Source organism: Suillus subalutaceus (genome assembly GCF_016647625.1).
Source record: "Suillus subalutaceus strain FC151 chromosome Unknown DFJ58scaffold_3, whole genome shotgun sequence".
Classification (NCBI taxonomy): Eukaryota; Fungi; Basidiomycota; class Agaricomycetes; order Boletales; family Suillaceae; genus Suillus; species Suillus subalutaceus.
In genome coordinates this window covers 823,733-849,009 of record NW_024540252.1, presented here as the reverse complement: position 1 = coordinate 849,009, position 25,277 = coordinate 823,733, and the positions used below count along the sequence as shown (strand labels likewise).

Genomic DNA, 25,277 nt, shown 5'->3' with positions numbered 1-25,277 from the left:
AGGAAGAGAGGTGGGAAAATAAAGAAGAGAGATTTCAACTAAGACGTGAGAAAAAACAATTACAAACACGTGTAATCGTGAGAATTTTATATAAATAATATAATAATAATAAAACAATCTAAACTATACTAGACATTGCATGTAATGCCCAGCGTATAGGCCACCAAGTAGATCCAGAACTCTCAGCTGCTTGCCCAAGTCTGCCAATTGCAAGGTATAGCGACTCATGATCAATAGATTCATCCTCCCCATCCTCTGTCAAGAAAATAGTATCTTTGGCATATCAACTCATGTTCAGTTGATTGGTTGGATCGGACTTACTAAGTACTGATAACACGCCCATTTTATCCTCCCCTTTGATTGTCTGCTCTATCTCATCTTCTGCCCCCCGTGCGAACATGACGGGTCCCGGCGTGTCAGGCAACGAACCATCAACACCCTCCGATTGTAGTTCATTAGTCAACAGGTTCAAACGTTTGTTCTTGCCGTAACCACTCCCAATGCTCCCCCGGAGATGAAAGGTAGGAGGCGGGGAAAAAGTCCGTAAGACTGAAAGGATCCTTTCTATCGCGCGGGGAGGCCGCCGTTGCCACAAAGGCGCTTAAACTGTGGTGGGATGATGCGGGTACCGACGTTTGATCTAAGCGGGGAATGAAGCCATCTACGGCAGACTTTGCCCTAGCTAGACCAGGTCGAACTTGATGTTCGAGAGACTGAGGTGCGGTATTGGAACGACGGATGGCCATGGTGAGCCAGTTCTATGGGGGACGTTGAGCTGCAGCTCCATATATGCAACTCAAAACTTGTTCGCCCCAATGTATATTACAAACTCCGCGACCTCGCATAAGAGGGGCCAGCCATTTCAAGGCACAAAGGTACTCAAATGCCTAGAATTGATCAAATGAAGTCACGTATGCAGCTACCTACAAAACATACGCAGACTTGAATCGTCGTGCGATATGTATTACAATGGTTCTACATATGCATAATGCAAGAAAAGGGGGATAGACGGTAAGAAAACAATATTAAAGTTGTCGAAGTCGCAAGAGACATGTGGATACCCTAATGAAACGACAGGCGTAAAAATATGTCCATGAACGTCCAATATGTCTTAGAAAATGAGAGTGACGTGACCATAGCACCTGACATCTGACACTATTTCAGGCTCAACTGGGAGGGTCGCGAGGAACTCCGGCAGAACGACGTCTGTCCATCGGGCGACTTTGTCCAGGGAATGGAACAGTCGCGTTGGCCTCAGTCTTCATCCTGCGAGACTCCCGCTTTGTGCCAGCAGCGCGTTCGGGGCGAACTCCAAGCTCCACATCCTGCTGAAGCCGCTGCCAATCCTCCACCCTCAGTACCGATTGGCGTTTTGACGACGATGGGTTGTTGACACCGCCAATGGCAGCAAGCTTGTCAGCGTTTATTCCCTTAGACCGACGTTCTGGGTTCTTGTCGTCCTCGGATCCCACCTTGCCAAGACCGTCCTCTGACCTGCGCCGCAACTTCTCCTTCTCTTCTCGTGCAAGTTCTGCGGCCTTCTCAGCATGCCGCCTGTTTACCGCCTCCCGCTCCACTGCCTTTGAGCGCTCCCAACGATGCTTGGCAGCCTGGACCTCCGCATTTTGTTTCTCAGCCTCCGTGATGGGAGCTTGGAGACCCCGCATCTTCTCCCGATGCCGTTCCTCCATTTCCTCAAACGTCGCAACACGCTGAGGTTCTGGCCTCTGGGCAACTGGAGCTGCGATGTTTGCACTTTGTCCACGAGGAATGATCACGGGGATATTGCTGGGGAGCTCAGCGACCGCAGCCTTCAATGGTCGAGTGGGAGGAAGGACGATCGGTATGTTGCTTCGCTCGAGCTCAGGTAACAATGGGGCACTCCTGGAGAGGATGGCAGGAGGATAACGTGTGGCAGATGCAGGAGGCTGCAAGGGTGCTAACACAGCTGGGATCATGCTGCTGGTATGTGGTTTGGATTTCTTTGTGTGAGCGCGGGCTGTTGGAAGGGTGGCAATGGGCATATCCTCGTCCGACGTATCTTTCGCGCTTGTGTCTGGACCAACACCAGGGTCCAACAAACTCTCCCGGCGTTTCCTTTGGGAGAGGGCTTCAGTGACAGCTGACGGGACAGGTAGGCGTTGTTGTGCAGATAGTGATCCTGTCGTGGACATACGGCTCGTTGGAATGGGTGCAGTCACCCCAGCCGGTGGTTGTAGGAGCTTACGGTCACGAACGTACGAGTCCCAGTCATCATCGCGCAGAGGAACACTTGTAGGACGGCCAATAGATGCACCAAGCGGAGGCGCATCTATTAGCTTGGAAAATTCCATGGATTGTGCACGGCCGCGTGGATCTGGCTGTCTGGGTGGGCGAGTGTGTGGACGTGGAGCAATAGCATTATCAAGGTCATAGCTAAGGGTGCGGCGAGAGGTCAGAGAGATACGACGAGAGCGGGAGTCGTCCGAGTCAAGGCCAGGTGTCTCCGATCTGAGTGCATCGATTGAGCGTCTGATGGTTTGAATTTCGGCTAGAAGCTCCTCCTTGCGTGCAAGATCTTCCAACTCCAATGAGACAGCTTTCCTCACATCGCTGTGTTTGGTATCACTGCTGTCAGGATCGTTATCAGTAATGAACCCAGAAGGGACATCCTGTTGAATTCCAAGGCCAAGATCAAGAGCAGGCAAGACACCGGGCGCTTGGGTATCACGTGCGATCCGCTTGATATCTTCGTCAGGGGTGGGAGCAGCCATGAAGTCAGACACTCCCGATGTATAGCGACCACGCCCGCCAACCAACGTGAACATGGAAGCCCGCCCATCTTGAGAGCCTCTGGTGGGGAAATCCTTCATTAAAGGAGTCCCAGAGTAGCCACTGGCCGTCCGGGCATGCATTCCAAGTGGTGGGTGATCGTTTTCCCATTCCTCCTGCTCCTTTGAGAGCTCTTGGAATTTACCGGCAGCGTTGATTTCGGCCTCTTCATCCCGCTTCTTTTCTTCGTGAGCAATTTCCTTAAGTTTGCGCTGCAAGACGCGGAGGATGCGGAGCTGAACGGCTCCGCCCATAAGAGTGACCGCTCCAATGAGTCCAAGTTCGATTTCCATAGTTTGTGTTACCGGGAATGCAATGCTGTTATCGACATACTTCGGGAATAGGGAGGTGAAACCTAGATTCCAGACGTAGAACTACCGTTGTGTGTGAGTTATCATGAGCTGACTATGGAAAATGACGCAAACCTCTTTTAAGCCAGCTGTGGTGTAGCAATCCACGCCGAGTATGAAGGCGGACGAGCCAACAAAGGCAGTCGCAACCAGAAGCATATGCCAATGTATCTTGGGTATCGTGCATAGGACAAATGCAACCACGCTGCATGCTGAGTGACAAGTTAGCAGGGAGCAAAGTGGACTACGGAGGAAACAGTTACCTATATACAGAATCCATCTCATGCCAACAGGGGTAATAAGACCGCCACTTTTAAAGCATTGTATCCATAGTCCGAAAGCGAAACCACCCCATGCGCCAATGAAGTATTTAGTGGCCTTCCAAAAGAAGATTGTGAAGGCGCCGCCCATGATACCAGCAACGGCGGAGGCTAATACGAACATGCCCTGGAGTGTGTTGCTCGGTGGGTTGATCGCGGGAAGAATGCCGAATTTGACGATAAGAACGAAACAGACCAATGAAAGGGTATAGAAACCAATTAGGAAGAAAGATGTCCTACATGGTGTGAGTGAGAAACTGGTAGATCCACGGATGAGAGAATTACCATCTATTCTTGTGGCCCCAGAACGCACTCGGTAGTCCAGTTATGATGAGGATCGCTCCCAATACACCGAAAGCTGGAGTTATTGTAGTAGCTAGGACGATGGGAGTTGGGGTGGATGAAGCTGAGGATGAGGATGAGGATGTTGACGTGGATGAAGTCCTTGTCGCATTGTACACTGTGGGTAATACGGTGGTGATAGTGGTCGCAATGTTCCCTGAGTGGCTGACATATGTTGAGGTGTAGGAGCTAGTCGTCAAGAACGTTGTAACATTTGCAGAGACAGTGGGAGAAGGTGTACCGTTGCTCGCAGTGGTCTGGTTTGTAGACTGAGCTGAAACCTGAAAAAAGAGGGACGAGGAAAGTAGAAGACATAACATAAGGCATAAGGCAGATGGTGCTCTCGCCATCGTTGAACACGATGAGCAAGAACAGTGACTTAACCGAACTAGAACCAGGACAGGGTATACGTTAACCTCGGTGGAAGAGAGAAAGAGACTAGGCCAAGGCTAGGTTGCCCTCGGCGCTAGCGAGTCAGCCACTCATAGGCTATTCATGGATTCATTCACACTAAAGTTACATCATGCCAGTGGTCCTATTTGGATGTATGATTGGTTTGATCCGCGTGCAAGACAGCAACCAACAGCATACTACCGCCGTTAATAATCCCGTCATAACTCACACAACGGCGCCACATCAAAACTCATGTTTACCATACTCCAATCCTACGCATCCGAATACCACGGTTCCCAACCCGTGTTTCCCTAGGGATATCTAATCTACCGACGGGCACGGTCACGGTGTGACTTGCAAAATATTTCTGCCGGCGCCTGCTTCTGTCAGTCGAAATGCTCTAGCTTTGTTGCACCAATACCAAGCTTCTTCAGCATTATATCCATCTTCTTCGAATCATCCCTGACACAAACTTTACCCCTTTCCCCCTCATTCTCCCGGCGTCCTTCCACGATAGTGATCACTTTCCCTCGGCGGCCGAACCGGCCAACTCTCCCTGCGACATGCTGGTAAACATCTCCCGCGCGTCCTTCCGGAAGGCCAAGGAGAAAAACGTGGGTTAGCGCAGGAAAATCGATCCCTCGAGTAGTTGCAAGCGTCGATACAAGCAAGGTGGGATTCTCATCGGGAATATCCCTATCCTTAGACAGAAGGTGTCCCCGTCCGGCTTCATTGTCCACGAGATCCAGGCCATGGGCATTCACCCCGAGTTGTTTCAGGTCAAAAATAACTCGTCGGACGGATGTAGTTGCAGGTACGACCAGAAGCGCAATGTTTGGTACGTCGAGAGCGAATGCGGATGCAACGGCTTCAAGCATCCCCGGACTAAAAACAGGAGAAGCTTGCAGCATATCTGATCGTAAATCAAATTGTCAATGATCGAATAGAAATGTGAAACCAAAACATCCCCACTCGCGTTAGTTTCATCATCGAGCAGTGTTTCATCATCTTCATCAAAAATAAACTCTTCTTCTTCGTCCTGTTCTCCAAAAGAACTCGTCTGTTCAGAGGAGTCCGACGGTGTGGGGGCTCGAGCTTTACGAGCACCAGCTATATTTCTCACAGAGCCATCCTGCGACATAACAAGAACATGATGTGTGATCGTGCGATTAAGACCGTGAGCCGGACGTGAGCTGGATGAAGCTTTAATAAGCTTCAGCACTTTCCCCCTTTTAAACCACCCGTAAGCGCCAAAGAAAGACGTCCTCAGCCTATTTCGCATTGTTGCACTGAGCATGATCAGTTGCGGCCGATCGATTGGGGCCAACTTCATCTTCAAAAGATCTCTCCGCAAAAGGTTTGAGGCATTCGTTTTCGTGTTCGTATAGAGGACATCTAGCACAGTCTTCAGAACTTCAGGATGCTGCTTCTGCTTTAACCGCGCCTCTTTTTCTGTGCCATACTTCAAGCCTTTCTGGGGCGCTTTCAGAAGCCAGTCCACCTCATCGACGACGACAGTCGATAACGTGGATAACTGGAGCACTTCCGGCTCCTCGCGAAGCACGTCCATAAGCGCAGTTGGCGTGGCAATGAGTATATGCGGAGGATAATCCCGGAGCACGGATATTCCAGATGACGATGGGTTCACAATCGCTTCCAGGATCCGAGGAGATGAGTTTGTGAGGTTTTTGGGTGGTGAGCCGCGGACTAGCACCTGTGCAATCGAAGCGAGCGAATATGGACCAGGTTCACCCGCAGACGTCAACATGTGGTGTAGCCAGTGCAAAAATTGGTATGCAAGGTCACGGTGGGGGACAATCAGGAGAGTTGTGATGCCCTTTGTTGCATGGTCTTTTCCTTTTTTTGCATCGTATCTAGATATCCTTGGTTTGCTCAAGAGTCCAAGTAGCAATCCAAATGACCTTGAAGGACGTTAGTTTAAGTTGGCCGGCATTCAGCGACAAGTACGCACTTTCCAGTACCCGTGAAGTCCTGCAAGAGAATATCTTGCCTACCCACCACAGCAGATATCATCTTGCGCTGCATTGTCGTGGGTTTCTGAACATCGGGGAATGCAGCACGGAGAGCTGCCGCAATTGGTGTTCCCACTCCAAGGGACTCGAAGGTTACATCCCGTGGAGCTTGCCCCGTGCTATTCACGGGTAACAGCTCTTTGGTATGTGCATCCGAGCTACGGCTCATATAGCGAAGCAGTTCATGCTTCCTGCAGACTGACTGACGCGCCCAACTGCGATATAACGGCGCGACTGTTGGAGGTGAAGGAAAATTCATGTGGACACGTGACATTACTAGAGCAATATAAGTAGAACGGAAGAAAAAAATCATATTGTGATTTGAAGTATACAGTAATGAAGATGCACAAATGGTGTCAATGAAGTGAAGTCGTAATTGTGAGCCAGTACGTAGCGTATCATGAGGATTGAAAGGCACAACTGCTGGTGATAAATGAAAGTAGCATGCCAGAAAAGCAACATTGCCGCATGCGACACTAGCATACTGTCTCGCAATTAAATAGCACTTCCATTGGCAACTGCAGCAGCAATAGGAGATGTAGGTGAAGAAAAGGAGGGAGAGAGCTGCTCCCTCACGTGATGGAAATCTTCTTCGTGCGCCTCCACGTGGTCGCTTTCAATCCTCGCGAGTTCCTATTCATCGCCCTCGCCGATGGGCTGGTATGTACTCCTGTCATCACGGTAGAGTAGCCGGCTAACCCATCCACGTTCTGTGGCAGCCTTGCGTCGAGGGCCAGAACGTACCGAAGGGCTGCGGGTATTGGACATCAGAGACGCCCGCTCGGACTCATAATCCAGCCTCTCCTCTGCAAAGATACAATCAATACCGTTCGACTGGAAGAGATTGGAAAAACTTTACCTTCACCAAACACAGCATCCATCTCTTCGAGAGGAACGCCTTTAGTCTCGGGATACACTACGTTCAATCAGTGAGCATGGAAAACAGCATTCAAGAGCATCTACCTACAGAAATAAACGAGAATGAAACTGCATGCGCAATAGAACCCATGCATAGGGTATAATCTCCATGTAATGACTTCTTGGAGGTATGGGGTCGTCTCTCCGACGATGAAATTGAATGCCCTGGCCGTGTCAGTTGGTTGACGTGTGACAGATGCTTCGAGCTCACCAGTTGGTCGCGGTTGATATAGATACACCTTTAGAACGGAATGTGAGGGGCATGATCTGAAGCAAATTCAGCATCTTATTAGGCTATTGCTGAAAGAACATCACCTCGGGGGGATACAGCCACGGAATAGGGCCCCAACTAAGACAATATCAAATCGAAGGCTCAGAAATGTGCCGCGAAAGCTTACCTATAGCCGAATGCAGCATTGAAGACAATAACACAGATCACCACGGCATTGGGTGTAGCTGGTATGTCAACGTACATCCACCAGCCAGTGAGGCCCAGAGAAATGCCCATCTACATATCGGTGAGTACCTTGAAGGCCGTTGATCAGAAAAGGAACCAACGATAACGGCACCAGAAAGCAAGATAACGCGACGACCCCAACGGTCTACGAGGTACCAGCTACAGGAGCATTTAGCCTTCCTAACAAGACCGTTGGCAGGATGCCACTCACGGGGGTAAGGTGCTCAAAGTGTAAATGATGGCGTTGATGCCCGTCATCAGCACAGCATCACGGCCAAGCCACCCGGCCTCTGTGTTTCAATGAGATTTTCGCCAGAAAAAATTACATCCACCCGTACCTTCAAAAACAGATGCTAAACAACGCGCACTGATCAGTCAACGATCACTTTGGTGTGAAATAAAATGCGTACGAGCGTAGTAGCTAATCACTGATTATCGTTTCGACTCATTAGTTTCATGAAAGCCGCACAAAGGCAGACACATTACCGTTGATTCCATTCTGGGAAAGACATGTTCATGACGGCATGATGTGGGTGGGTAAAATGGTAGAAGCTTACCAGCTGAGCAAATGCTTGGGAAGACATGGCAAGCAACACGCGTCGCTTATACTTCTTCCACATCACAGCGTATGATCGTCCTTCCCCAAGTTCACGCTGTGATGTTGAATTGTAAAAATGATGATTGCTGCACCAACCATTAGCGCACCTCGTAAATGACTTTGTCCTTGATTTCTTGGAATTCAGCTTGAGCGAGAATGTTATTAGGATCTCCTCCATGCAGATCCACGATAACAGTCATCCCGGCAACATCTTGGTCAGTGTCAATCAACCACCTGTATAGTTTCAGTGCATATCATCGCAACAATGAGAGACGGCATACCGAGGGCTCTCGGGTATAATCAGGCTTCCCGCAGCGAGGATGCTTCCAATGACACATTGCAGAAAAAGGGGGATACGCCAAGAAAGATCGGATTCGATGAATGAACAAAAATAATCCGCCCACTTCAAGGAATGTCAGCTCGTCAGCTTCATAAATGTAATACGACTTACAACAGAGCTTGCATAGCCGAAAACATTACAGGTGAATTCCATGCACGCAAGCGCGCCTCTCTACAAACAAAATTAGGAGCAATAAACATGTGAAGTTTGAGACCTACATGATTGGGTGGAGAAATTTCGCTTTGATATATAGGAACGATCGTCCTGAAAAACGCGCTGAGCACTTGCAAAAAGTTTGAACCTTGAGGACTTACGACAAGAGCCCAACTCCACAACCGCTTATCACTCGACCAACGATCATAACGTAGAAACCTGTGGTGAATGTCTGAATAGCACCACCAATGGTGAAAACGACAGCCCCAGTGAAGAGGGTCCCCTTCCGGCCGATTATGTCGCCGACGCGACCAGCAGCAATCGAGGTGACTGCGGAATGTTATTGTACAGCATAAAATTGATATGTAAAAAATATACCAAGTGCGCCAAGCTCGAGAACCGCGACCATGGTACCAATTTCAATGGGACCAGGAGTGTTGAAAAACTGTTTGAAATAGGGACCGGTGATGATACCTGACATGACGCTGCTCTTGGACTCAGTAACTAGTAATTCAGTGAGATATATGTCTAACGAACCCCTGGTCATATCCGAACTAGAAAGTTGCACCAATGATTAGTTTTCAATGTCTCGTGCCTCTTGTGACGTAGCGTACCAGGAAGACACCCAAACTAGCGAATACGGAAATAGCATAGAGGAGAGGCTGCCCAACTAATTTGCGTCGGGAGGGCGTAAGAGCAACATCCACCATAATTCATGGACTGGTGATAGTAGGAGAGAGTTGACAACAAGGAGGAAGGAGAGAAAACAGGGAAACCGCTAATGCCTAAAAGTGGTGTATGGCAAAACGTACGTGCAGCGCCACTTAAAGTGGCAACACCGTCAACTTAGAGCTACTTCATTTGGAGACCATTGCGTCAAGATACTGCACTGCTGCAAAACCAGGTTAAAGCATGCCACGCTCGGACCATTCTTCAGACTCCTCATCAAATGCGTCATATGATTCTGATGAAGACTATCGCTTGGCCCAGAAAGAGTGGAACGAGAGTTTAGAAGAGCTTCAGCAGCTTGCACTCGTCTTACTACTGCCATGGGTGGGCAAGTACTTTGGCAGGAGATGTAGTTATTGGTGTATGTACAAATGCATCATGTCTATCTACACTAACGAACAACGTGTCTTGCAGTGTATGATCGTTACACTCGTGTCGGTCTCGGCAAGTCATTTTTCATGGGCGAGAAGCCTTTGGCATGGTCATTCTTCTCGCGATGAATGATGCGTATTATATTGTAAGTATGTCTACTTCAGAGATAAACCTTTGGTCCTAACTTCATCCTCCAAGTTGTCCGTCGTTGAATTCTACCAACCAGGCTCTCCAATGCCCCAACCGGTTTGATGTACCTCAGGAGGTCCTCTACCATCTCATCTGCAACTGCCCATTCTTCTCTCGAAATCAGCCCATGTAATAGGATATACCATGTATCATAATTCATTGGGATTTTCCGGTTTGCCATCTCCCTGTAGTAGCCCAATGCCCCTTTCAACCCTTCTGGTTCCGAGTTCTCCAAACATGCTTTGATCAGGATGTGGTAGGTCACCCGATTAGACCGGATGTTTCGCTCCTTCATCCCTTTAAGGACGTATCTCCTGCACTCCTCGGCTAGGGCGGTGTTGGGCCATACCTGGCGGTGCAAGGATGCAAGCACACCTGTATATGTCACGTCATTGGGTTGGGCATCAGGATTCGTCTCCATTTTTTGAAGTAACTCCATTGCCGTCCTAAGACCTTGCTCCGAGGACTCGCGAAGCTGTTGGTCTATGATCGCGCTGAAGACGGCGACGTTGGGCTCCACATTTTGTCTCTTCATCAGACTCAGAATGATATCAATGGCGTCAGTACGCCCGACCTTGAGAAGAGCTGAAAGCACAGAGGAAAACGTGAACGCATCGCCCGTCAACCCATCTTCTCGGAGACGCTCGAGTAACACTGATACTGCACGGAATTCGCCTCTGCGGCCATGGTGACGCAGAAAGGTATTGTAGAAAACGATGTCTGGCTTTGGGCCCTTCTGCCGTAAATTCTGCAGTAGCGCATCGGCATCCCCAGGTCGTCCATTATTGAGAAGACCATGCAGCACTGTATTGTACACGGGCAATGCGTCCTCGGTGTCCGGCAACGAACCGTTGGCAATTTCTCGCTTAAATATCGCGAATTTCTCGATGGCGTCATCTGGTCTCCGAGCGTTAAACAATGTCGAGATGACAGCGCGATATGTCAAAATTCCCGGTCGAATTCCTTGGGAAACCATGTTATCCCAACTGGTGGAAGCGGCATCAGCTTCCCCCATGCTATCAAACCCGTCCAAGAGTGCTGTCCAGGTTATAACACTAGGCTGGACACCATATTTAAGCATGTCATTCCAGAGATTCTCCGCCAGGTCCCGACGGTGGCACCGCAAGAACCCTGTCAAGAATGCTGCCCAATTGATCTCTTGGATCACGACAGGTCTTTGGCTGGACTTCTGTGAATCACGAACAGCGAGATATGGCTCTGGGTCATTCAAACCCTCGATGATCGCCCGGTATAAATTCTGGATCTGTGAAAGATCCTGATTGCTTGAGAGATTTGCGATATGAGTGCTGAGTGAGTGGTGGCGAGAGATGAGTCTTGCTATGTCCACGCGGTGGACGTAACTTTGAACTTTTGCCCGGAACGAGAAGTCATCGAATGAAGCCATGAACTCCTTTTGGGCGGACTGATTTATGCGTACAGGATTTTCGAGCATTATCTTCAGCGCGCCCTCGAATGAATCTTCGAGTGCATATGCGGCTATTGCTGCGAGGACAAGTGAGAAATTGGGTTGGTGGGATAACTGATCGTCTAGAAAATTGAGAGCTAGCCCATTCGCATCCTCGATATCTTCCTGCGTTGAGGATGGTAGGGGCTCAGACGCGGTCTGATAGCTGGAGTGCGCCAGGAAACGTCTGTACAGGTGAAGGGCTGCCTGCGAGTTGCCTCTCTTTATATGTCTGATCATACAAGTCGTGAGGGCATTGACTGCGCCCTCACAGGCGGCAGCAATGGCTATGCCCTCGATGACCTTCCTCTCGTCTGCGTCCCAAGGCCCAGAGTTGTCCCTGAAGCACAGCTGAGCAGCGCGCTCGGAAAACCCACGCAACTCGCGACCGAGGAGTCGCAGCAGCTTTCTATCTTCCAACTGCGACCATAGTTCTCCTACTCGCGCGATGTCACCAGCCTTCAGAGCGAGACGAAGCTCAACGACCTTTTCGTCAAAGAAGTTAATATCTGGGTCGGAGACAGCAGCAGTACCTGGCTGGCTCAGTAAGCTGATACGTTGCTTGATGTTCTGACAAAGAATTGCTGGGTTTTGTGCACGTACGGAGACTGGAAATTCTGCGAGTCTCTCCGTGTCATGTCTTTTGGATGGTTTCGTCACCGAAGGTCGCGGTTGCACCTTGGAGCTACCAAGACGGTATCCAAACGCAGTTGGCGCGAGGAAATCAAGCACGACAGTAGTCCGCCTTGCTTTTGTGGTGGCATGACGCAGCATCTGCAAGCTGAAAAGGATGAATTCGAAGATGGGGACCTTCGCGAGATTTATCTTGTTTGCGTTTATTAGATTCGGAAGCTTGATCAGGTGCTCCACTCACTTGAAGGTTATTATACACTCAATCTCAAACCAACTGCAATATGGGCCACGGAAATTCTAACAAACTTTATATCACACATGCAGAACATGCTGGCGAATTCGGACAGCATTCTGCTTCGTCCGGGTACAAAGCGTAAGTCTTGTCTGTGCCTAAATCATGGAGTTCTCATGTTTTGCACAGAAAGCTTCAAGTACCGCACCCTCGAGCGCAAACACCATTCGACTGTTGTGCACTTTCTTTCCAGCCATTTAATCATCCAGTATGCGCCCGCAACGCGGATGGAACAGGCTTCGTGTTTGACCTTGTAAACATTATTCCTTGGCTAAAGCAAGTTGTCCTCTCTTCCTGCAAGGTGACGTCTGTCTTACGCTTCCATTCAAAGGCAACATAACAATACAAATCCCATTACAAAAGAGCCCCTCGCACCCGGTGACCTGATAACACTCCACTATTCGCGCAAGACATCTGGCGAAATTCATGATCCAATTTCATTCAAGCCGTTCAGCGAGCACTCGCATATAGTAGCAATTGCAACCACAGGAAATGTTTTCCTTGCAGAAAGTATCAAAGGCGGCAAGGATCTCCTTGAAGATGTTAAATTCAAGAAGTTAGTGGTTAAGTCTTTCTTCACCATTCTGGATTCAACGTTACTCTTGCAGGGAGGACGTCATCACATTGCAAAACCCCCATGGTCTCCCACCCTCGTCTACAATCAATACCGGCGCTACCGTCATTGCAAAGAAGGATGAGAAGCCCAAATCAGCTACCGTTAAAGCGGTCTCTGAGGTGAAGGGTAAAGCCGCTGTCCCTTGTGAGCTCCACTGTTTTTCACTACAGAATTCAGCCTGAGTACTATGTCAGGGAACATTTCTCCTTATTCTAGTGGTGCACCCGGTGCATCCTTGACGTCGACGTCTGTGGATCCTCAGACACAAAGTTCACAACTACTGTGGGACGAGGTGAGCAAAAAGACCTGGCCGTGACAAGTATTCTTGTTGATGGTAACCTAGGAAGAACTGATGTTCGAAGAAATGTCGAACCCTCCCAAGGGTAAGGGTAAAGAGAAAGACGTTGGGAAACGAAGAGCATATGTCCGGGTCGTGACCAGTTTGGGCGGTTCGTTGAACCTGGAGTTGTATTGTGACAAGGTCAGTGCCGTGTGCTCATGTTGATGTGGCTAACACTCCCTCACAGGCACCAAAAACTTGTTACAACTTTCTCATGCTTGCAAGAGCAGGAAAGTATGACGACTGCCTCTTTCATAGACTTGTTCCTGGCTTCATGGTACTTCTTCGTTCATCGTCTCGCAATATTGGATACTCATAGCGCCGTAGGTGCAAACAGGTGACCCTACTGGTACAGGCTCTGGTGGAGAGTCACACTGGGGTACTCCTTTCCGAGACGAGCATGACATGAGAGGTGCTGCTAAACATGATAGTCGTGGTATCGTTGCCATGGCCAACAAGGGCGCTGGCACGAATACGTCCGTCTGGCAGTTTATCTTTGTTTTCTGTTTTAATGACGAGTGCCACTACAGGTCACAATTTTACGTCACATTCAGAGCTACGCCAAACCTTGACAACAAGCACACTGTCTTCGGTAAGCTAGTTGGAGGAGACGACGTCCTGGATGCTCTGGAAAAACTCCCTCGTAAAGATGGAACAGAACGCCCAGCGAAGCCGGTGCGGATAACAGAAGTCATTATGTACGTGCATTGCTTTTTTGCCCAGACCTATATCCATATACCTTCTCTTCTAGACATCAGGATCCCTTTGAAGCACATAAAACACGGCTTGCAAGAAAACTTGCTCGGCGTGCAGAAGCACAAGATGATTCCAAGAAACAACCTGACAAGACTCAAGGGGATGATATTAATTGGTTTGGGGTCAAAGTCGGCACTGGGGACTCGGTCTTTGGTGCGGGTGCCGCGGGTGTGGGAGTGGGAGTGGGCAAGTATCTCAGCGTCAAGAGGCCGTTGGATCAGGTAACACCTGGTGTACAAGCCGCCAATGACGTTGGCGACGATGCCAAAAAGAAGCGGAAAATAGGGTTCGGAAACTTTGACAGTTGGTAGTAGACTGATACTGTTGCTCTAGCCTTACGCCTAATATCCGTATCATTATCTGCTGTCCTACTGTAGTATCGTATCTGTAAATGTCTGGAGAAGGCCTAGGCCGTAAATGGGGGTATGAGTAATACCGGAATGAAAATCTCCGTGATACTATGCGTGCTAGCAGGTGCTAACCAGGTACAGGAACCCGCTCCCTCGTAGTCTCTAGAGGGACTTCTAAATAGAAATGAGGATGAAGGCCGTCCGACAATCGTGAACTACTCTGACCTTCTGAAACAAGTGGTAACGACCTCGGCGGAGATGGCAGATCCAGGCGCACTTCAGGTTCTGCTTGTCCAACCTATATATCATGTGAAAAGGGCGAAATAACGTCCGACAGCTCGTACTGACCGATTCCCTTTGTAATGCCAAGAGCTCCGCCTGGACGGCATCCTCCTCATCATGTGTTAATCGGTTCGCTAGCAAATCACCGATTTCCTGTACACTATCCTCAACACAGCACAAGTAGCACGGAATATGACATACTCGTTGATACTCTCTCGCTTCTTGCGTCTCTTCCATGAGCTTCTCAACACTCTCAACACTCATTTCGCGATGAATTTCTTGAAGAACTTCATTGCCTTGCTTAAGACCGTGAAGGACAGAAACCTCGACCAAAGAAAACTCGATGGTTGACACCTACAAGGAACATAGGGTTTCAGCGTACATTTGAGCAATATGAATGGGACGGACTAGTTGTTCCAAATTCTCCAATTGACTGTCAGTCTTCAGCAGCAAGCTCTGCTGATACTTGCGCCTTCGGAGGGCTATGACGGCACGGTCCTTCTGACCGGTAGCGAGATGGGCTTTCGCAATTTCATGCTCGCGGTCGAGCACAACTTGTATCTATATTAAAGGATCATGGACGCAGCACTCTACGAGTGACTATGTAGTCAAACCTTCTTCTGGTATTGCTTTAGCTTATCGCGCTGAAGTTTGAGACTACGGAACAAATGCACTTGTTGGGCGTTACCGTTTGGTTGAGAAATTATGAAAGCCCACGCACTCGAGAATCGCTCGATCATGAGAGGTGATCTTGGGTGTCGACTGGCTCGACCCCATGACGATATTAATGTCTGTGTTGACGGGGTTGCGGAGACCACCGAGTCAGTCCCTGTGCCATAGGCACTTAGCAAATACACTGCCACCACTGAAGTGGCCGATTGCTATTGGATTTCCCTATTCCAAGCCCCAGTCAAAACCAACTGCAATATAACACTAACTGGACGTCATCTACATGTTAAAGCTAGAGTAAATATACTATAATACAAGTATGGAATCTGGACTCTGTGCACTGTCATATCCAAGCATGAAGCAGCACACGGATGATTGGCGGGAATCGTGTCCCATAAAAATACAAGACAATCATTGCTCGACGTTTGATATTACAGGGTGAGCAAAGCGCAACTCTGACGAGGAGCGCTGGGGTTCTCCAAGTTCAAAACTCATAGGAGGGAGCTCTCCTTCTTCAGTTTTTGTATCGAAGGGATAGTGTTTGTGGTTTTGGAACCGATTAGTAGTCCTACCAAATTGTTGGTTTGAGCCCGTGGATGTTAGAACAACCCGCGAGGGCGACCGACGTCTGTGCGGAAGGAGTTTTGGGCGCGTCAGCGTATATAGGATCGTGTTGAAGAATCCCGACAAGAGAAGAAGTGTATCTGCCCAAGCAGTCACTCCCCACGGGACTTTTTGTGTATGAAACTGGGTGAAGCGGGCAGCAGTGATAGGCAACACCTGTCGAAAGATGAGAGGGTACATAGCTAATGAGTAACTCCACCTACTGTGACAATGTAGACCGCAGGATAACTGGAAGAGTAAAAATCAGGGACGGTCCACTGACTGGGCCATCGTCAAACTCACAAAAGCATTCGTAGCGCGATGGCTCCTTCATCCCCCCGTTGTCGAGGGTCAGAACTATCGGACGGCGTGACACTCCGGATCTCGGGCGACGTCCACCGAATCCTGTATCCATCAACTCTAATGATCCGTTTGACCACAAGAGCAAGGAAGATGTAAACAACGATAGTGATGAATGCCGCAAACCACATCCACAAGTATTGAAGACCTATTCGTTGGAAGTTGTTACGTTCGATCCAGCACCCTGTCAAAATGCAAAATTATTTAGCGGCGTAGATAGCTTCACTCGCTGAACCGCGGACGTACAATGCCCGGTGGGTCCATAGAAATTATCAATCAATATATTCGGTATCCCAACCATCAGGCCAACGATTCCCCATATAATGGCTGAGCCAAGTAGCGCTGCCTTTGGAGGGGTACTCCACCTCAATACCAGCACCTGCATCGTGTGCAGGGCGATAAACTGTAGAAACCAATTAGCACAAGCAAGGACCATGACAGGAAGTAATTACTATTGTGCTGTTTCGGGAAAATTGGTTAGCATCTAGATGTAAACCAAATGGTATATCAGACTCGCCTGAAAGCTGCCCCCGTATTGCCCACATGCTTGAAGGCACCTGTGATGATTGTGATAAATGGGCGCCCCAAGGTTCCACTTCAAGAAGGATGATACCTTGCACAGTGCATATGGTGCCGGGGTATATCCCCTGTAGATCAAACTCAGTATTATTAAGGGGTCATGATACAAAGTGTAAACCCACAGCAGCATCAATCCACAGAATATTGAACATCCCCCCTGAGATATTGTCAGAAGACTGCGGCACCAGCGCGTGATTTCAAGACATGGATGGCTCACCGATTGCTTGAATGAGGTCAAAGAGCATTAGATTTAAGAAATAATAATGAACGTGAGTGTCTGTCGACCACCTGCGGGTAGCACCCATTCGAATTGTGACAGCGCTATACTAGTGGGCTTGGGGTAAGTCTGTGGGGTTGGAAGTTGGATAAGATACCTACAGTAATGTATGCCAGAAGAGTTGTGATAGCCAGTACTGATAGTGTTGCTGCCTCTACGATGAAGACTAGGCCCAGTCTATCATCGAAGTCGAAAGTGGCCGCACTTTCCTGGAGATTTGCCATACTGGTCGTCCAAGAAAGCGAAAGAAGAAAAATTCCGTGGACTTGTTACGCCTGCGCCCGCATCCTCCAGTTTAAATTGATTAATATTATAGGTGCCGCTGATTATTACTGGTGCGTCTTTGCTCATCAGGGGCTGCGACCATCTGGCAATTAAATTCCCTGATTTGGAACCAAATGAGACTGATGAGCTGTCGTGACTGCTGCCGATCGATCATAGTGACAAAGTTTCCTGTTGAAATCCGCCACGGTAACCTTTACTTAAGTAATAAGATTAAATTGTTCAAGGAAGATATATGGTGAGAATATTAAGGGTCAAACAACAAGGGCTCATGTACAGGTTCCAAGGGAAGAAAGTTACTAAAAAAACAGCGACAACTAGGTTGAAGCTGAAGAGTACCTGGATCCGCGGTTGAACGGATACACTGATCATTGATCATCGATCATATGAATTGTGAAATAAACACGTGAGCCTTGAGGTGACATGCACATGGTCATCACGTGGCGTAATTATAGAGGTTAACGTTCATTAAAAAGGTGGCATACCCTATCATCCTTTTAACTAGGGTATCTTCCATCGATTATGTTGTCGGGATTGGGCATGGTATAATTGGCGAAGCAATCATGCGCATAGTTGATCTCCCCAATTCGTTCATGCATCCCGCTGATGAAGCTGGGCAGCGCGCAGAGACCGTTCGAATCTTCCGTGCAACCATGGATCCCCGTCAGTGGCACCACACCATCGTTCAGAAGGAACCGGATATGAGTCGGCTCCTCTGAGGCTGGGCAACTGAGCACCTGCGCTACAAGCTGACTGGAAAAAGGTGCAATCTGGCTTGCAATGTAAGACTGATGTGACTGGTCAGACATCAAGGTAAGCGGTAGTCTATAAGACTGCGTACACGATGAGGGGGTATATGGTCGGTTGGCAGAGGACCAGTTGCAGCTAGACTAGTAAAGTTCAGAGTAGTGACGACTGAGCCCTTCCGTCAGTAGTCTTGCACTGGAGAGGAAGGAAGTGGCAACATACCACTGGAAATGATCGTGTCGTGGGTAGCGTCCACATATATAGGTTGATTAAGAGGGAATGTGATGTTGCTCGAGTCAAGAGTGCTGTTGGTGCTGCTGTTCCAAACATTGATGGGAGTGTGAGTGAGACGTGAGACTAGTTCTTGAACATAGCCAAGGCCCTGCGCTGCTGCTGTTGGATTACCCGGTCCTTCGCTGTACCAGAAATCTTTGTTCACAATGAAGTCATTAGTCACTCAGGCTACAAGTTTAGCGCTCAATGTGCTCACTAAGATCTGCAAGTAGATCACCGCCGAGCTCAGCAAGGAAAAGCAAGGATCATTCGAGGGAACATACCGACGTAATACTCGTATCCTTCCCATTCTTTCTCAGTGAAAAGGTCGCAAAACTTGGAATATCCGAGGGCCACGGTCTGTCGGATATCAGAAATCCACGAAGATCGTGTAAATAATGTGATTACCTCATAGGCGCACATTTCCTGCATATCAACCAATCTTGAGATAGTCAAATTAAATCCTTTGATCATTGGTTGCAAACGCTTTCGAGCATCTTTGAGATAGATATTCGCCCATTTATCACCTTGAATGCCACCGAAATTGCCGACATCCTCCGTATTGACGTTAGGGCACACATCATAAGGAGCGAGGGTGTTGTTGAAGTTGTTCTCCTCGATGATAATCTCCTGGTGATAGTCGGTCTCGTAAGTTCTGATCCCAAAGAAGCCTGCAGCAAAGTTCAGGCTATCGATAGCATTATCAGGCACAGCGCACGTAGAAAGATGAATGGATTTCTCTTACGCAGAATCCAACATGCGATCTGTACGACACAAGCAAGCCATCAGAGCCCATTGTGAAACAAACGTTCGATGCAGGCAAACCTTCAGAAGTAGTACGAAATACTGGGAGGTCCGTGAAGGCATTAAGCAACTCGCCATATCTGTAGCGGAAAGCAACCCCGTTGCTGAAGCTGATGGAAGGGAGTGTCAGTAGAAGTATCGTAAAGGACAGCGAACGTACAGCGAGTCGCGGCCGAAAGGCGTCAAGATCTCCGCGCCCAACTTATATGTCCAGGTTGCCAAGAATTTCAAATCACCAGTGACACTGAAGCCTTCTTTCGATGCAGCAGCATGAATATCAGAGGCGAAGTCAGCAACTCCGGAGCCAGTGGTTGGATAGCGGGCGCCATGGCGCATCAAGAGATGCACTGCGTTGATGCCACACCCTTCCGGGATGACGGGGGATGCACCATGAAGACCAAACGACTCCACGGAGTACATGGGCGCCAAGTTGCCCCAGTGATGCATCACATTGAAAGTGATGTCTGCGCCATCTGCTGAATTGGGCCTCGACAAGGGAAATGCGTTTTCGACCTTAGAGAACGGGATAGCAGTGACAATGGCCGCAGGTTCAGCACCAGCTGAATTTTTTGATTAGAACACAGGAAATATAATTAGTATTATCACTGACTAGGCGTTGGACCTGCATAACCGACTTGAGATGCATCCGGGAAGTAACCGTCAACAGCAGTGTTGGTGGCACCGGGAGGAGGATAAGAATCAACGACGGTTGATCCTGCATAACTGGAAGCTGACTCTGCGATGCAGAACGGCAGAGCGAGCAGCAGAACGGCGGCAAGCATGGCTTGATGAGTTAGAGGGGTCAGAAAAATATGAAGCGCCCGAGTTACATACTTTATAGCAAATTATACATACGTGATCATATGTAATGGGACTAGTCTAAGAATGAACGTGGCCTAGATGAAGTCGCCTACCCTCGGGCAGCTATAGTTTTTTGTTCCGAATCATAAAACGTTTGATGAGGCGGCTCTTCGGGATATGGCGCATGTGCCACCAGGTGGTCAAGGTTGATCGAAAAGCACTCCAAAAGTATTTTCTTGAGCTTTTCTTTTAGGCAACTCCTGCCGAATTTGGCGGACCGGTGAGCTTTTGGTGATCATTAAAGTGATTTCCCTCCCCAACGTGCATGGATGTCGAATATATGTTAACATGGTGACAATCAATGGCTAGCGCTCAGGGGAGAATGAAATAATCAAAGCCAAGGATCGTACGGGCTCTAGGCCTACACATCCGAATCATAATATGGCATGCGACATACTCTGTGCCCTTAGGCAGCCTTAGGCGGCTTTAGCAGGCCTGATGATACCTTGACAGAACATTATCAGGAGCTTAATCACAGCTGGTGATAGTATTACTATACCTCACGGCTGAGTCGTCACCCCCACAAGTCGTCACGACCCAAATATCTCACTCAATTCTTACTTCCGCACACAATTTACAACTTAAATCAATGTTTCTATCATGCACCTTTCATTGCGAGGTTGAACGATCAATTTTTGTTGAGAAATGGTGAAGTTCATTGCAAGCCGTCAAAATCACGCTGGTGACAGCCAGCCGAGCGCTGCCGTAGCGGAGTTCTAAACCAATACTACCACTGGCTGTGACGACTCGTCAGTGAGCCGACGACTCGGACATGGCTCAATGAAATAGCCGCCCAAAAGGCAAATCACGAGAGTCGCGTGCCAGACTGCCAGTGATCCCACAGGCGGCCTATGTATATGAGCAGCGGACTGTTTGGCAATGGGAGAACGCGCGCGAGAAACATCGCATCAAACACTGACAACCCGACTGCCATCAGCGCCGCACCCGTCGAAAGTGAAACTCCACCTGTTCTGGCACTGCCTGCCAATAGCTCTCATTGTTCTTCTTGCGAACATCCGAATGGTTCTTACTTAAATAGTCCTGATCTATGCTATGAAATACCTTATTGCAATCCTCCTGTACATCCAACTCACAGCAATATTTGTACCAGCATCTCGGCGATTTTCTACATTACACCAGCATCAATTTCATTTGCCTCATCATCACGGACTGCATAGCTCTCATTCCCATGTAGCATATCCTGCACCATACAGCCATTATAATAACAGCCACGCCCCATACTATATTTCTTAAGATTTAGGTTCCGGGCTTAGTAGGAACAGCGACGATAATAGGAGTTCGTGGCGCGCAGAATATATTCGGCTGATTCCGTTTATCTATTATATCAACTAACTACTCCGCCACTCAGATGCTCTCGTAGCTCCGCTAGGAAGTGCACGAACCATGTCGGCTGATTGCTATGTCACAACACTCCCCCTCAATCTGGAGACATGCCCATCATGTTGGAGAGTCTCTGATGTGATGGTTTAGCTAGCGGTTTTGTGAGTACATCTGCTATCATCCTTTCTGTAGGACAGTATGTCTCTTGTATTATTTTCTCGCGAATCTTATTCCTGATGTAATGATTTTTTACATCAAAGTGTTTTGATCTCGCATGATGTTGAGGGTCTCGAGCTATCGCTAACGCTGCCATATTGTCTCCGTATAGGATTGTTGTCCTTCTTGGGCCAAATTCAAATCTTCAAACAAGTATTGAAGCCATACTGCTTCCTTCGCCCCATATGCCATTGCTGTATATTCTGCCTCTGTTGAGGATAGTGAGACGGCATTTTGTTTCTTGGAACTCCAGGTAATGGCTCCTTCACTTAGCTTGAATACGTATCCTGATACTGAGACTCTATCGCGGATGTCATTAGCATAGTCTGCGTCTGTCCATCCCTCAAATTTGACTTTGGCGTTTGTGGAATCGGTTCCTCGATACTTAATTCCGAGGTCTTTAGTCCCTGCTAGATATCTTAATACCCGTTTTGCCGCTGACCAATGTGTTAGTCCAGGATTTGCGGTAAAAGAGCTCAATCTCTGAATCGCATATGCGATGTCAGGACGCGCCGCCACTGCAAGATACATTAAAGATCCAACTAATGAGGCGTAACTATTACTACGCTCGCCTTTTGTGTTGGTATCTTCTTTTTCTAATACGACTTTCAGATCCATGGGCATACCTACTGCATTGCAGTTCTGGAGACCGTATTTTTGCAGGATTGAGTCTATGTACCGTGCTTGAGACAACTTAATTGTTTTCTCGTCACGGTTTCTTGTTATCTCAATTCCTACTATTTTCTTAGGTTCTCCTAGATCGGTAACATCCAATATCTCTTTTAACTGCATCTTTAACTGACTCATAAGATCGGGATTATTAGCAAACAGGAGTAGATCATCTACCCATACTGTTATGATCTGTGTGCCTGTCTCGGTCTGTCTTATATAGACGCATGGATCCGACTCGGTACGTTTAAATCCTATCTTTGTTAGACGACTGTTTAATTCAATGTTCCACTCACATCCAGATTGTTTCAATCCATACAAGGTCTTTCGAAGTCGGCACACTCTTCCTGTACCGTCTTCATACCCTTCCGGTTGGACCATGTACACCTCCTCTGTTAAGGTGCCGTTCAAATACGCTCCTTTTACGTCCATCTGCTCAACTTCCCAATCTAGGGCAGCTGCAACAGACATTGTCAATCGAATCGACTCAAGACATACTACCGGTGCGAAAGTATCTGTGTAGTCCATACCGGGAATTTGTGAGTATCCTTTCGCTACTAACCTTGCTTTATATTTAATAACTTCGCCTTCTTTATTTGTTTTCTTAACCAGGACCCATTTGTTTCCGACGAGTGTCCTATTCTCAGGTGGTTCTACCAATTCCCAAGTACCCATTTCATTTAGCTGGGTAAGTTCGGCTCGTATCGCTTCCTCCCATTTTGGCCAATCAATTGACGCCTGTGCTTCTCTTAGGTTCTTTGGCTCATTGGGTTCAATGTGTCCTCCTTCTACCATCGCTATCAAGACTATATCTTCCTCTGTGAGTTCTGGCAATGGCAGTTCACCGTTTTTGACTTCATATGACTTAGCTTTATTATTCTCGTCATCCTCGAAGTCTGGTTCTTTCATCTTGCGGTAGTCTTTTCTAACCGTCTGTCTTTTAGTTCTTCTGGGCATCTCTTGTGTCTCAGGCGGTTCTTTCCGCTTATTACTTGCGGATGTATCCTTATCTGAGTTGTTTTCTGGTAAGTGTTCTCGTATATCTGATTGCCGTTCATCTTTGGAGTGTTCTTGTATAGGTGATTGCGCGTCAGCTCCCCCTGATGTCTGCGCGTCTAATTCTCCCATATCATTCTCCCCCTCGCACTGCACATCACTAGCGCTTTGTGGAGAGTTTTCTGGTGAGCTTATAAATTTATAATTTCTGCTCACTCGTATCTGACGTGTTCGGGCGTCATAGTATCTTATTGCCTTCGGTCCATCCACATAACCGACAAAGACTTGTTTCAAGGACCTAGGCTGCATTTTCGACTGATTGGCGTTCTCCTGGAGAACATAAACAGGTACGCCGAATTCTTGTAAGTATGACACGTCAGGTTTTTTACCACTCCATACTTCTTCAGGGGTTATATGATCTAATGCTCGGGTCGGTGCCCGATTTCTCACATATGCGGCGTGTGCAACCGCTTCAGCCCATAAGAACTCTGGTAGGTTTCTATCGGTTATCATCGCTCTTGCTAATTCTGTTAGCGTTCGGTTCTGTCTCTCAGATACACCATTCTGTTGTGGTGAATATGGTGCCGTGGTTTGTAGGTCTATTCCCTTCTCTTTGCACCATGTTATCAGCTCATGATTGATATATTCAGTACCATTGTCTACCCTAATCGCTTTGGGTGTTTCATTTCTATGTCGTTCAAGGTAGGCAATATATTCCTTTACCTTTGTCGACGCCTCATTTTTGTGCTTTAGAAATTCAACGGTACACCTTCTGGAACAATCGTCCACGAAGGATACATAATAACGAGCTCCTCCTATGGATTGGGTCCTAGCTGGACCCCATACATCACTATGCGTAAGTTCGCATGGTTTCTCTGCTCGTTCATCTACTGATTTTGGGAAAGATTCCCTAGTTTGTTTCGCGCGTATGCACGCTTCACATTCAAATGAAGGTTCGCTTCCATCGACATTAAAGCCTTCTACTAATTTTTCATTATATAGCTTCTTAAGGCCAGTAATAGCTACATGTCCGTATCGTTTATGCCATGTCAGCCAATCGGCTGCTTGTTAAGACCGTACTCAAGTAGTATCGGATCCGAAGGGCTTCGGCCTCAGCTCATGCGCTGTGCCCCTTTCCCGAGTCTTGCCCCTTATTTCAGAGAGCTAAAGTATCGCGTCTAGTGAGACGGTAAGTATCGAACGGATAAGTCTTGTATTGCGAATAAGTATTGCAATGGATCCGTTAAGACTTCCGGATATCGAACGTATAGAGTAACGGCTAATCCGGATCGGGTCCGGACTAGAAACTAACGGGTGAGGACTGTCCGAAGACAGAGGCGGATATGTAGACTATAGGAATCTATCCTAAGTCTTGGAGTAGACAAGAGTAGCGTACTCAAGTCCGGATGGATAACGGAGGGACTTAGAGTCCAGACGGAATGAGTGCAATCTAAGATGATATTCGAACTGATCTACTACAGCGCATATACAAAGGTTTATATACTACGGATAGCTAACAGAATGATCAATAAGCAAAGGTGCGAGGCTATGTACGAAAGTATAAGCAAAGTCTAAGTGGAGCGTATTGGTAAGTTGGATGGATCACGAATCATGAACCGGGAATGAAGTACAAGTAAAAGCGGATTCGTAAGTGTAGCGGATCAGTAAGCATAGCGGATCAGTAAGCAAAGCGGAAGTAAAGGATAACCGGTATACCGGTGTACGGGAATACTGAAAGGAGATGAACGATAGTTAGAGTTATATGAACAGGAAATGAAATAAGAATCAAAGCGGATCTGTGGACCGGACGATGGATATGTTCATCGGATCTGGATCGGATCTGAGATCCAGATCATCGGAT

The 25,277-nt window shown here is 47.9% G+C and overlaps 10 protein-coding genes across 10 annotated transcripts; 2 read left to right on the top strand and 8 right to left on the bottom strand.

The window, feature by feature from the left end:
• Nucleotides 1–5: 5 nt before the first annotated feature.
• Nucleotides 6–846, bottom strand: DFJ58DRAFT_757263 (uncharacterized protein). The gene is made up of 3 exons (XM_041388187.1): nt 465–846; nt 322–439; nt 6–273 (listed from the first exon to the last, which is right to left on the bottom strand). Exons 1-3 carry the CDS (start codon nt 744–746, stop codon nt 119–121), a joined length of 555 nt encoding a protein of 184 aa, XP_041250714.1. The 5' UTR covers nt 747–846; the 3' UTR covers nt 6–118.
• DFJ58DRAFT_262139 (uncharacterized protein) lies at nt 840–4,582 on the bottom strand. The gene is made up of 4 exons (XM_041379531.1): nt 3,767–4,582; nt 3,425–3,717; nt 3,237–3,373; nt 840–3,185 (listed from the first exon to the last, which is right to left on the bottom strand). The coding sequence occupies exons 1-4, from the start codon at nt 4,171–4,173 to the stop codon at nt 1,167–1,169; spliced, it is 2,856 nt and encodes a 951-aa protein (XP_041250713.1). The 5' UTR covers nt 4,174–4,582; the 3' UTR covers nt 840–1,166.
• On the bottom strand, nt 4,343–6,495 carry DFJ58DRAFT_757260 (P-loop containing nucleoside triphosphate hydrolase protein). The gene is made up of 3 exons (XM_041388186.1): nt 6,189–6,495; nt 5,189–6,138; nt 4,343–5,129 (listed from the first exon to the last, which is right to left on the bottom strand). Exons 1-3 carry the CDS (start codon nt 6,416–6,418, stop codon nt 4,603–4,605), a joined length of 1,707 nt encoding a protein of 568 aa, XP_041250712.1. The 5' UTR covers nt 6,419–6,495; the 3' UTR covers nt 4,343–4,602.
• DFJ58DRAFT_757259 (general substrate transporter) lies at nt 6,494–9,539 on the bottom strand. Its single transcript, XM_041388185.1, has 20 exons — nt 9,330–9,539; nt 9,253–9,269; nt 9,094–9,200; nt 8,877–9,045; nt 8,781–8,826; nt 8,674–8,733; nt 8,504–8,625; nt 8,330–8,456; nt 8,182–8,277; nt 8,111–8,123; nt 8,035–8,052; nt 7,963–7,977; nt 7,836–7,914; nt 7,726–7,783; nt 7,566–7,675; nt 7,483–7,516; nt 7,379–7,434; nt 7,217–7,332; nt 7,109–7,165; nt 6,494–7,055 (listed from the first exon to the last, which is right to left on the bottom strand). Exons 1-20 carry the CDS (start codon nt 9,423–9,425, stop codon nt 6,883–6,885), a joined length of 1,569 nt encoding a protein of 522 aa, XP_041250711.1. The 5' UTR covers nt 9,426–9,539; the 3' UTR covers nt 6,494–6,882.
• A 16-nt stretch (nt 9,540–9,555) lies between these two features.
• On the bottom strand, nt 9,556–12,287 carry DFJ58DRAFT_757255 (uncharacterized protein). The gene is made up of 3 exons (XM_041388184.1): nt 10,015–12,287; nt 9,859–9,961; nt 9,556–9,805 (listed from the first exon to the last, which is right to left on the bottom strand). Exons 1-2 carry the CDS (start codon nt 12,242–12,244, stop codon nt 9,927–9,929), a joined length of 2,265 nt encoding a protein of 754 aa, XP_041250709.1. The 5' UTR covers nt 12,245–12,287; the 3' UTR covers nt 9,556–9,805; nt 9,859–9,926.
• On the top strand, nt 9,649–9,905 carry DFJ58DRAFT_629332 (uncharacterized protein; the record flags this gene model as incomplete). The annotated part of the gene is made up of 2 exons (XM_041381175.1): nt 9,649–9,805; nt 9,859–9,905. Coding segments are annotated over 2 exons (204 nt in total), but the record flags the coding sequence as incomplete, so codon positions are not given.
• Nucleotides 12,288–12,321: 34 nt separating the features above from the next.
• Nucleotides 12,322–14,525, top strand: DFJ58DRAFT_261911 (cyclophilin-like domain-containing protein). Its single transcript, XM_041379530.1, has 10 exons — nt 12,322–12,476; nt 12,525–12,671; nt 12,727–12,951; nt 13,004–13,155; nt 13,206–13,303; nt 13,355–13,492; nt 13,539–13,628; nt 13,679–13,827; nt 13,882–14,049; nt 14,103–14,525. Exons 1-10 carry the CDS (start codon nt 12,385–12,387, stop codon nt 14,416–14,418), a joined length of 1,575 nt encoding a protein of 524 aa, XP_041250708.1. The 5' UTR covers nt 12,322–12,384; the 3' UTR covers nt 14,419–14,525.
• Nucleotides 14,459–15,554, bottom strand: DFJ58DRAFT_261895 (Snf7 family). Its single transcript, XM_041379529.1, has 7 exons — nt 15,461–15,554; nt 15,354–15,396; nt 15,148–15,300; nt 14,941–15,093; nt 14,806–14,892; nt 14,683–14,755; nt 14,459–14,631 (listed from the first exon to the last, which is right to left on the bottom strand). The coding sequence occupies exons 1-7, from the start codon at nt 15,514–15,516 to the stop codon at nt 14,585–14,587; spliced, it is 612 nt and encodes a 203-aa protein (XP_041250707.1). The 5' UTR covers nt 15,517–15,554; the 3' UTR covers nt 14,459–14,584.
• A 94-nt stretch (nt 15,555–15,648) lies between these two features.
• DFJ58DRAFT_694934 (uncharacterized protein) lies at nt 15,649–17,451 on the bottom strand (the record flags this gene model as incomplete). The annotated part of the gene is made up of 10 exons (XM_041383444.1): nt 15,649–16,188; nt 16,236–16,260; nt 16,315–16,555; nt 16,618–16,774; nt 16,824–16,830; nt 16,889–16,928; nt 16,985–17,018; nt 17,073–17,107; nt 17,168–17,276; nt 17,329–17,451. The coding sequence occupies 10 exons, from the start codon at nt 17,449–17,451 to the stop codon at nt 15,820–15,822; spliced, it is 1,140 nt and encodes a 379-aa protein (XP_041250706.1). The 3' UTR covers nt 15,649–15,819.
• Nucleotides 17,452–17,704: 253 nt separating this feature from the next.
• DFJ58DRAFT_757228 (histidine phosphatase superfamily) lies at nt 17,705–20,339 on the bottom strand. The gene is made up of 10 exons (XM_041388183.1): nt 19,944–20,339; nt 19,494–19,893; nt 19,355–19,443; nt 19,275–19,293; nt 18,938–19,217; nt 18,814–18,889; nt 18,747–18,752; nt 18,479–18,685; nt 18,351–18,424; nt 17,705–18,297 (listed from the first exon to the last, which is right to left on the bottom strand). The coding sequence occupies exons 1-10, from the start codon at nt 20,113–20,115 to the stop codon at nt 18,007–18,009; spliced, it is 1,614 nt and encodes a 537-aa protein (XP_041250705.1). The 5' UTR covers nt 20,116–20,339; the 3' UTR covers nt 17,705–18,006.
• Between the last annotated feature and the right edge of the window lie 4,938 nt (nt 20,340–25,277).

Bases quoted from the DNA above. Each gene is read 5' to 3' on its own strand.
- DFJ58DRAFT_757228 (XM_041388183.1), bottom strand. From the start codon at position 20,115: ATGCTTGCCGCCGTTCTGCTGCTCGCTCTGCCGTTCTGCATCGCAGAG. The intron at 19,444-19,493 runs GTACGTTCGCTG...CCCTTCCATCAG, and splicing joins CCTTTCGGCCGCGACTCGCT to CTTCAGCAACGGGGTTGCTT. The intron at 18,890-18,937 runs GTAATCACATTA...GATATCCGACAG, and splicing joins AGGAAATGTGCGCCTATGAG to ACCGTGGCCCTCGGATATTC.
- DFJ58DRAFT_757263 (XM_041388187.1), bottom strand. From the start codon at position 746: ATGGCCATCCGTCGTTCCAATACCGCACCTCAGTCTCTCGAACATCAA. The intron at 440-464 runs GTTGACTAATGA...CTACAATCGGAG, and splicing joins AAGAACAAACGTTTGAACCT to GGTGTTGATGGTTCGTTGCC. The intron at 274-321 runs GTAAGTCCGATC...GATATGCCAAAG, and splicing joins GGGCGTGTTATCAGTACTTA to ATACTATTTTCTTGACAGAG.
- DFJ58DRAFT_757259 (XM_041388185.1), bottom strand. From the start codon at position 9,425: ATGGTGGATGTTGCTCTTACGCCCTCCCGACGCAAATTAGTTGGGCAG. The intron at 8,827-8,876 runs GTAAGTCCTCAA...CGCGTTTTTCAG, and splicing joins TGTGGAGTTGGGCTCTTGTC to GACGATCGTTCCTATATATC. The intron at 8,734-8,780 runs GTAGGTCTCAAA...TTTTGTTTGTAG, and splicing joins AAATTTCTCCACCCAATCAT to AGAGGCGCGCTTGCGTGCAT.
- DFJ58DRAFT_262139 (XM_041379531.1), bottom strand. From the start codon at position 4,173: ATGGCGAGAGCACCATCTGCCTTATGCCTTATGTTATGTCTTCTACTT. The intron at 3,374-3,424 runs GTAACTGTTTCC...CTTGTCACTCAG, and splicing joins GAGATGGATTCTGTATATAG to CATGCAGCGTGGTTGCATTT. The intron at 3,186-3,236 runs GTTTGCGTCATT...ACACAACGGTAG, and splicing joins CCACAGCTGGCTTAAAAGAG to TTCTACGTCTGGAATCTAGG.
- DFJ58DRAFT_261895 (XM_041379529.1), bottom strand. From the start codon at position 15,516: ATGGGGTCGAGCCAGTCGACACCCAAGATCACCTCTCATGATCGAGCG. The intron at 15,301-15,353 runs GTTTGACTACAT...CCTTTAATATAG, and splicing joins TAAAGCAATACCAGAAGAAG to ATACAAGTTGTGCTCGACCG. The intron at 14,756-14,805 runs GTCAGTACGAGC...CATGATATATAG, and splicing joins TGGCATTACAAAGGGAATCG to GTTGGACAAGCAGAACCTGA.
- DFJ58DRAFT_261911 (XM_041379530.1), top strand. From the start codon at position 12,385: ATGGGCCACGGAAATTCTAACAAACTTTATATCACACATGCAGAACAT. The intron at 12,672-12,726 runs GCAAGTTGTCCT...TTCCATTCAAAG, and splicing joins AACATTATTCCTTGGCTAAA to GCAACATAACAATACAAATC. The intron at 13,156-13,205 runs GTGAGCTCCACT...GTACTATGTCAG, and splicing joins GGGTAAAGCCGCTGTCCCTT to GGAACATTTCTCCTTATTCT.
- DFJ58DRAFT_757260 (XM_041388186.1), bottom strand. From the start codon at position 6,418: ATGAGCCGTAGCTCGGATGCACATACCAAAGAGCTGTTACCCGTGAAT. The intron at 6,139-6,188 runs GTGCGTACTTGT...ACGTCCTTCAAG, and splicing joins GACTTCACGGGTACTGGAAA to GTCATTTGGATTGCTACTTG. The intron at 5,130-5,188 runs GTGGGGATGTTT...ATTTACGATCAG, and splicing joins CGATGATGAAACTAACGCGA to ATATGCTGCAAGCTTCTCCT.
- DFJ58DRAFT_757255 (XM_041388184.1), bottom strand. From the start codon at position 12,244: ATGCTGCGTCATGCCACCACAAAAGCAAGGCGGACTACTGTCGTGCTT. The intron at 9,962-10,014 runs CTTGGAGGATGA...AGACATACTTAC, and splicing joins TAGAATTCAACGACGGACAA to AATATAATACGCATCATTCA.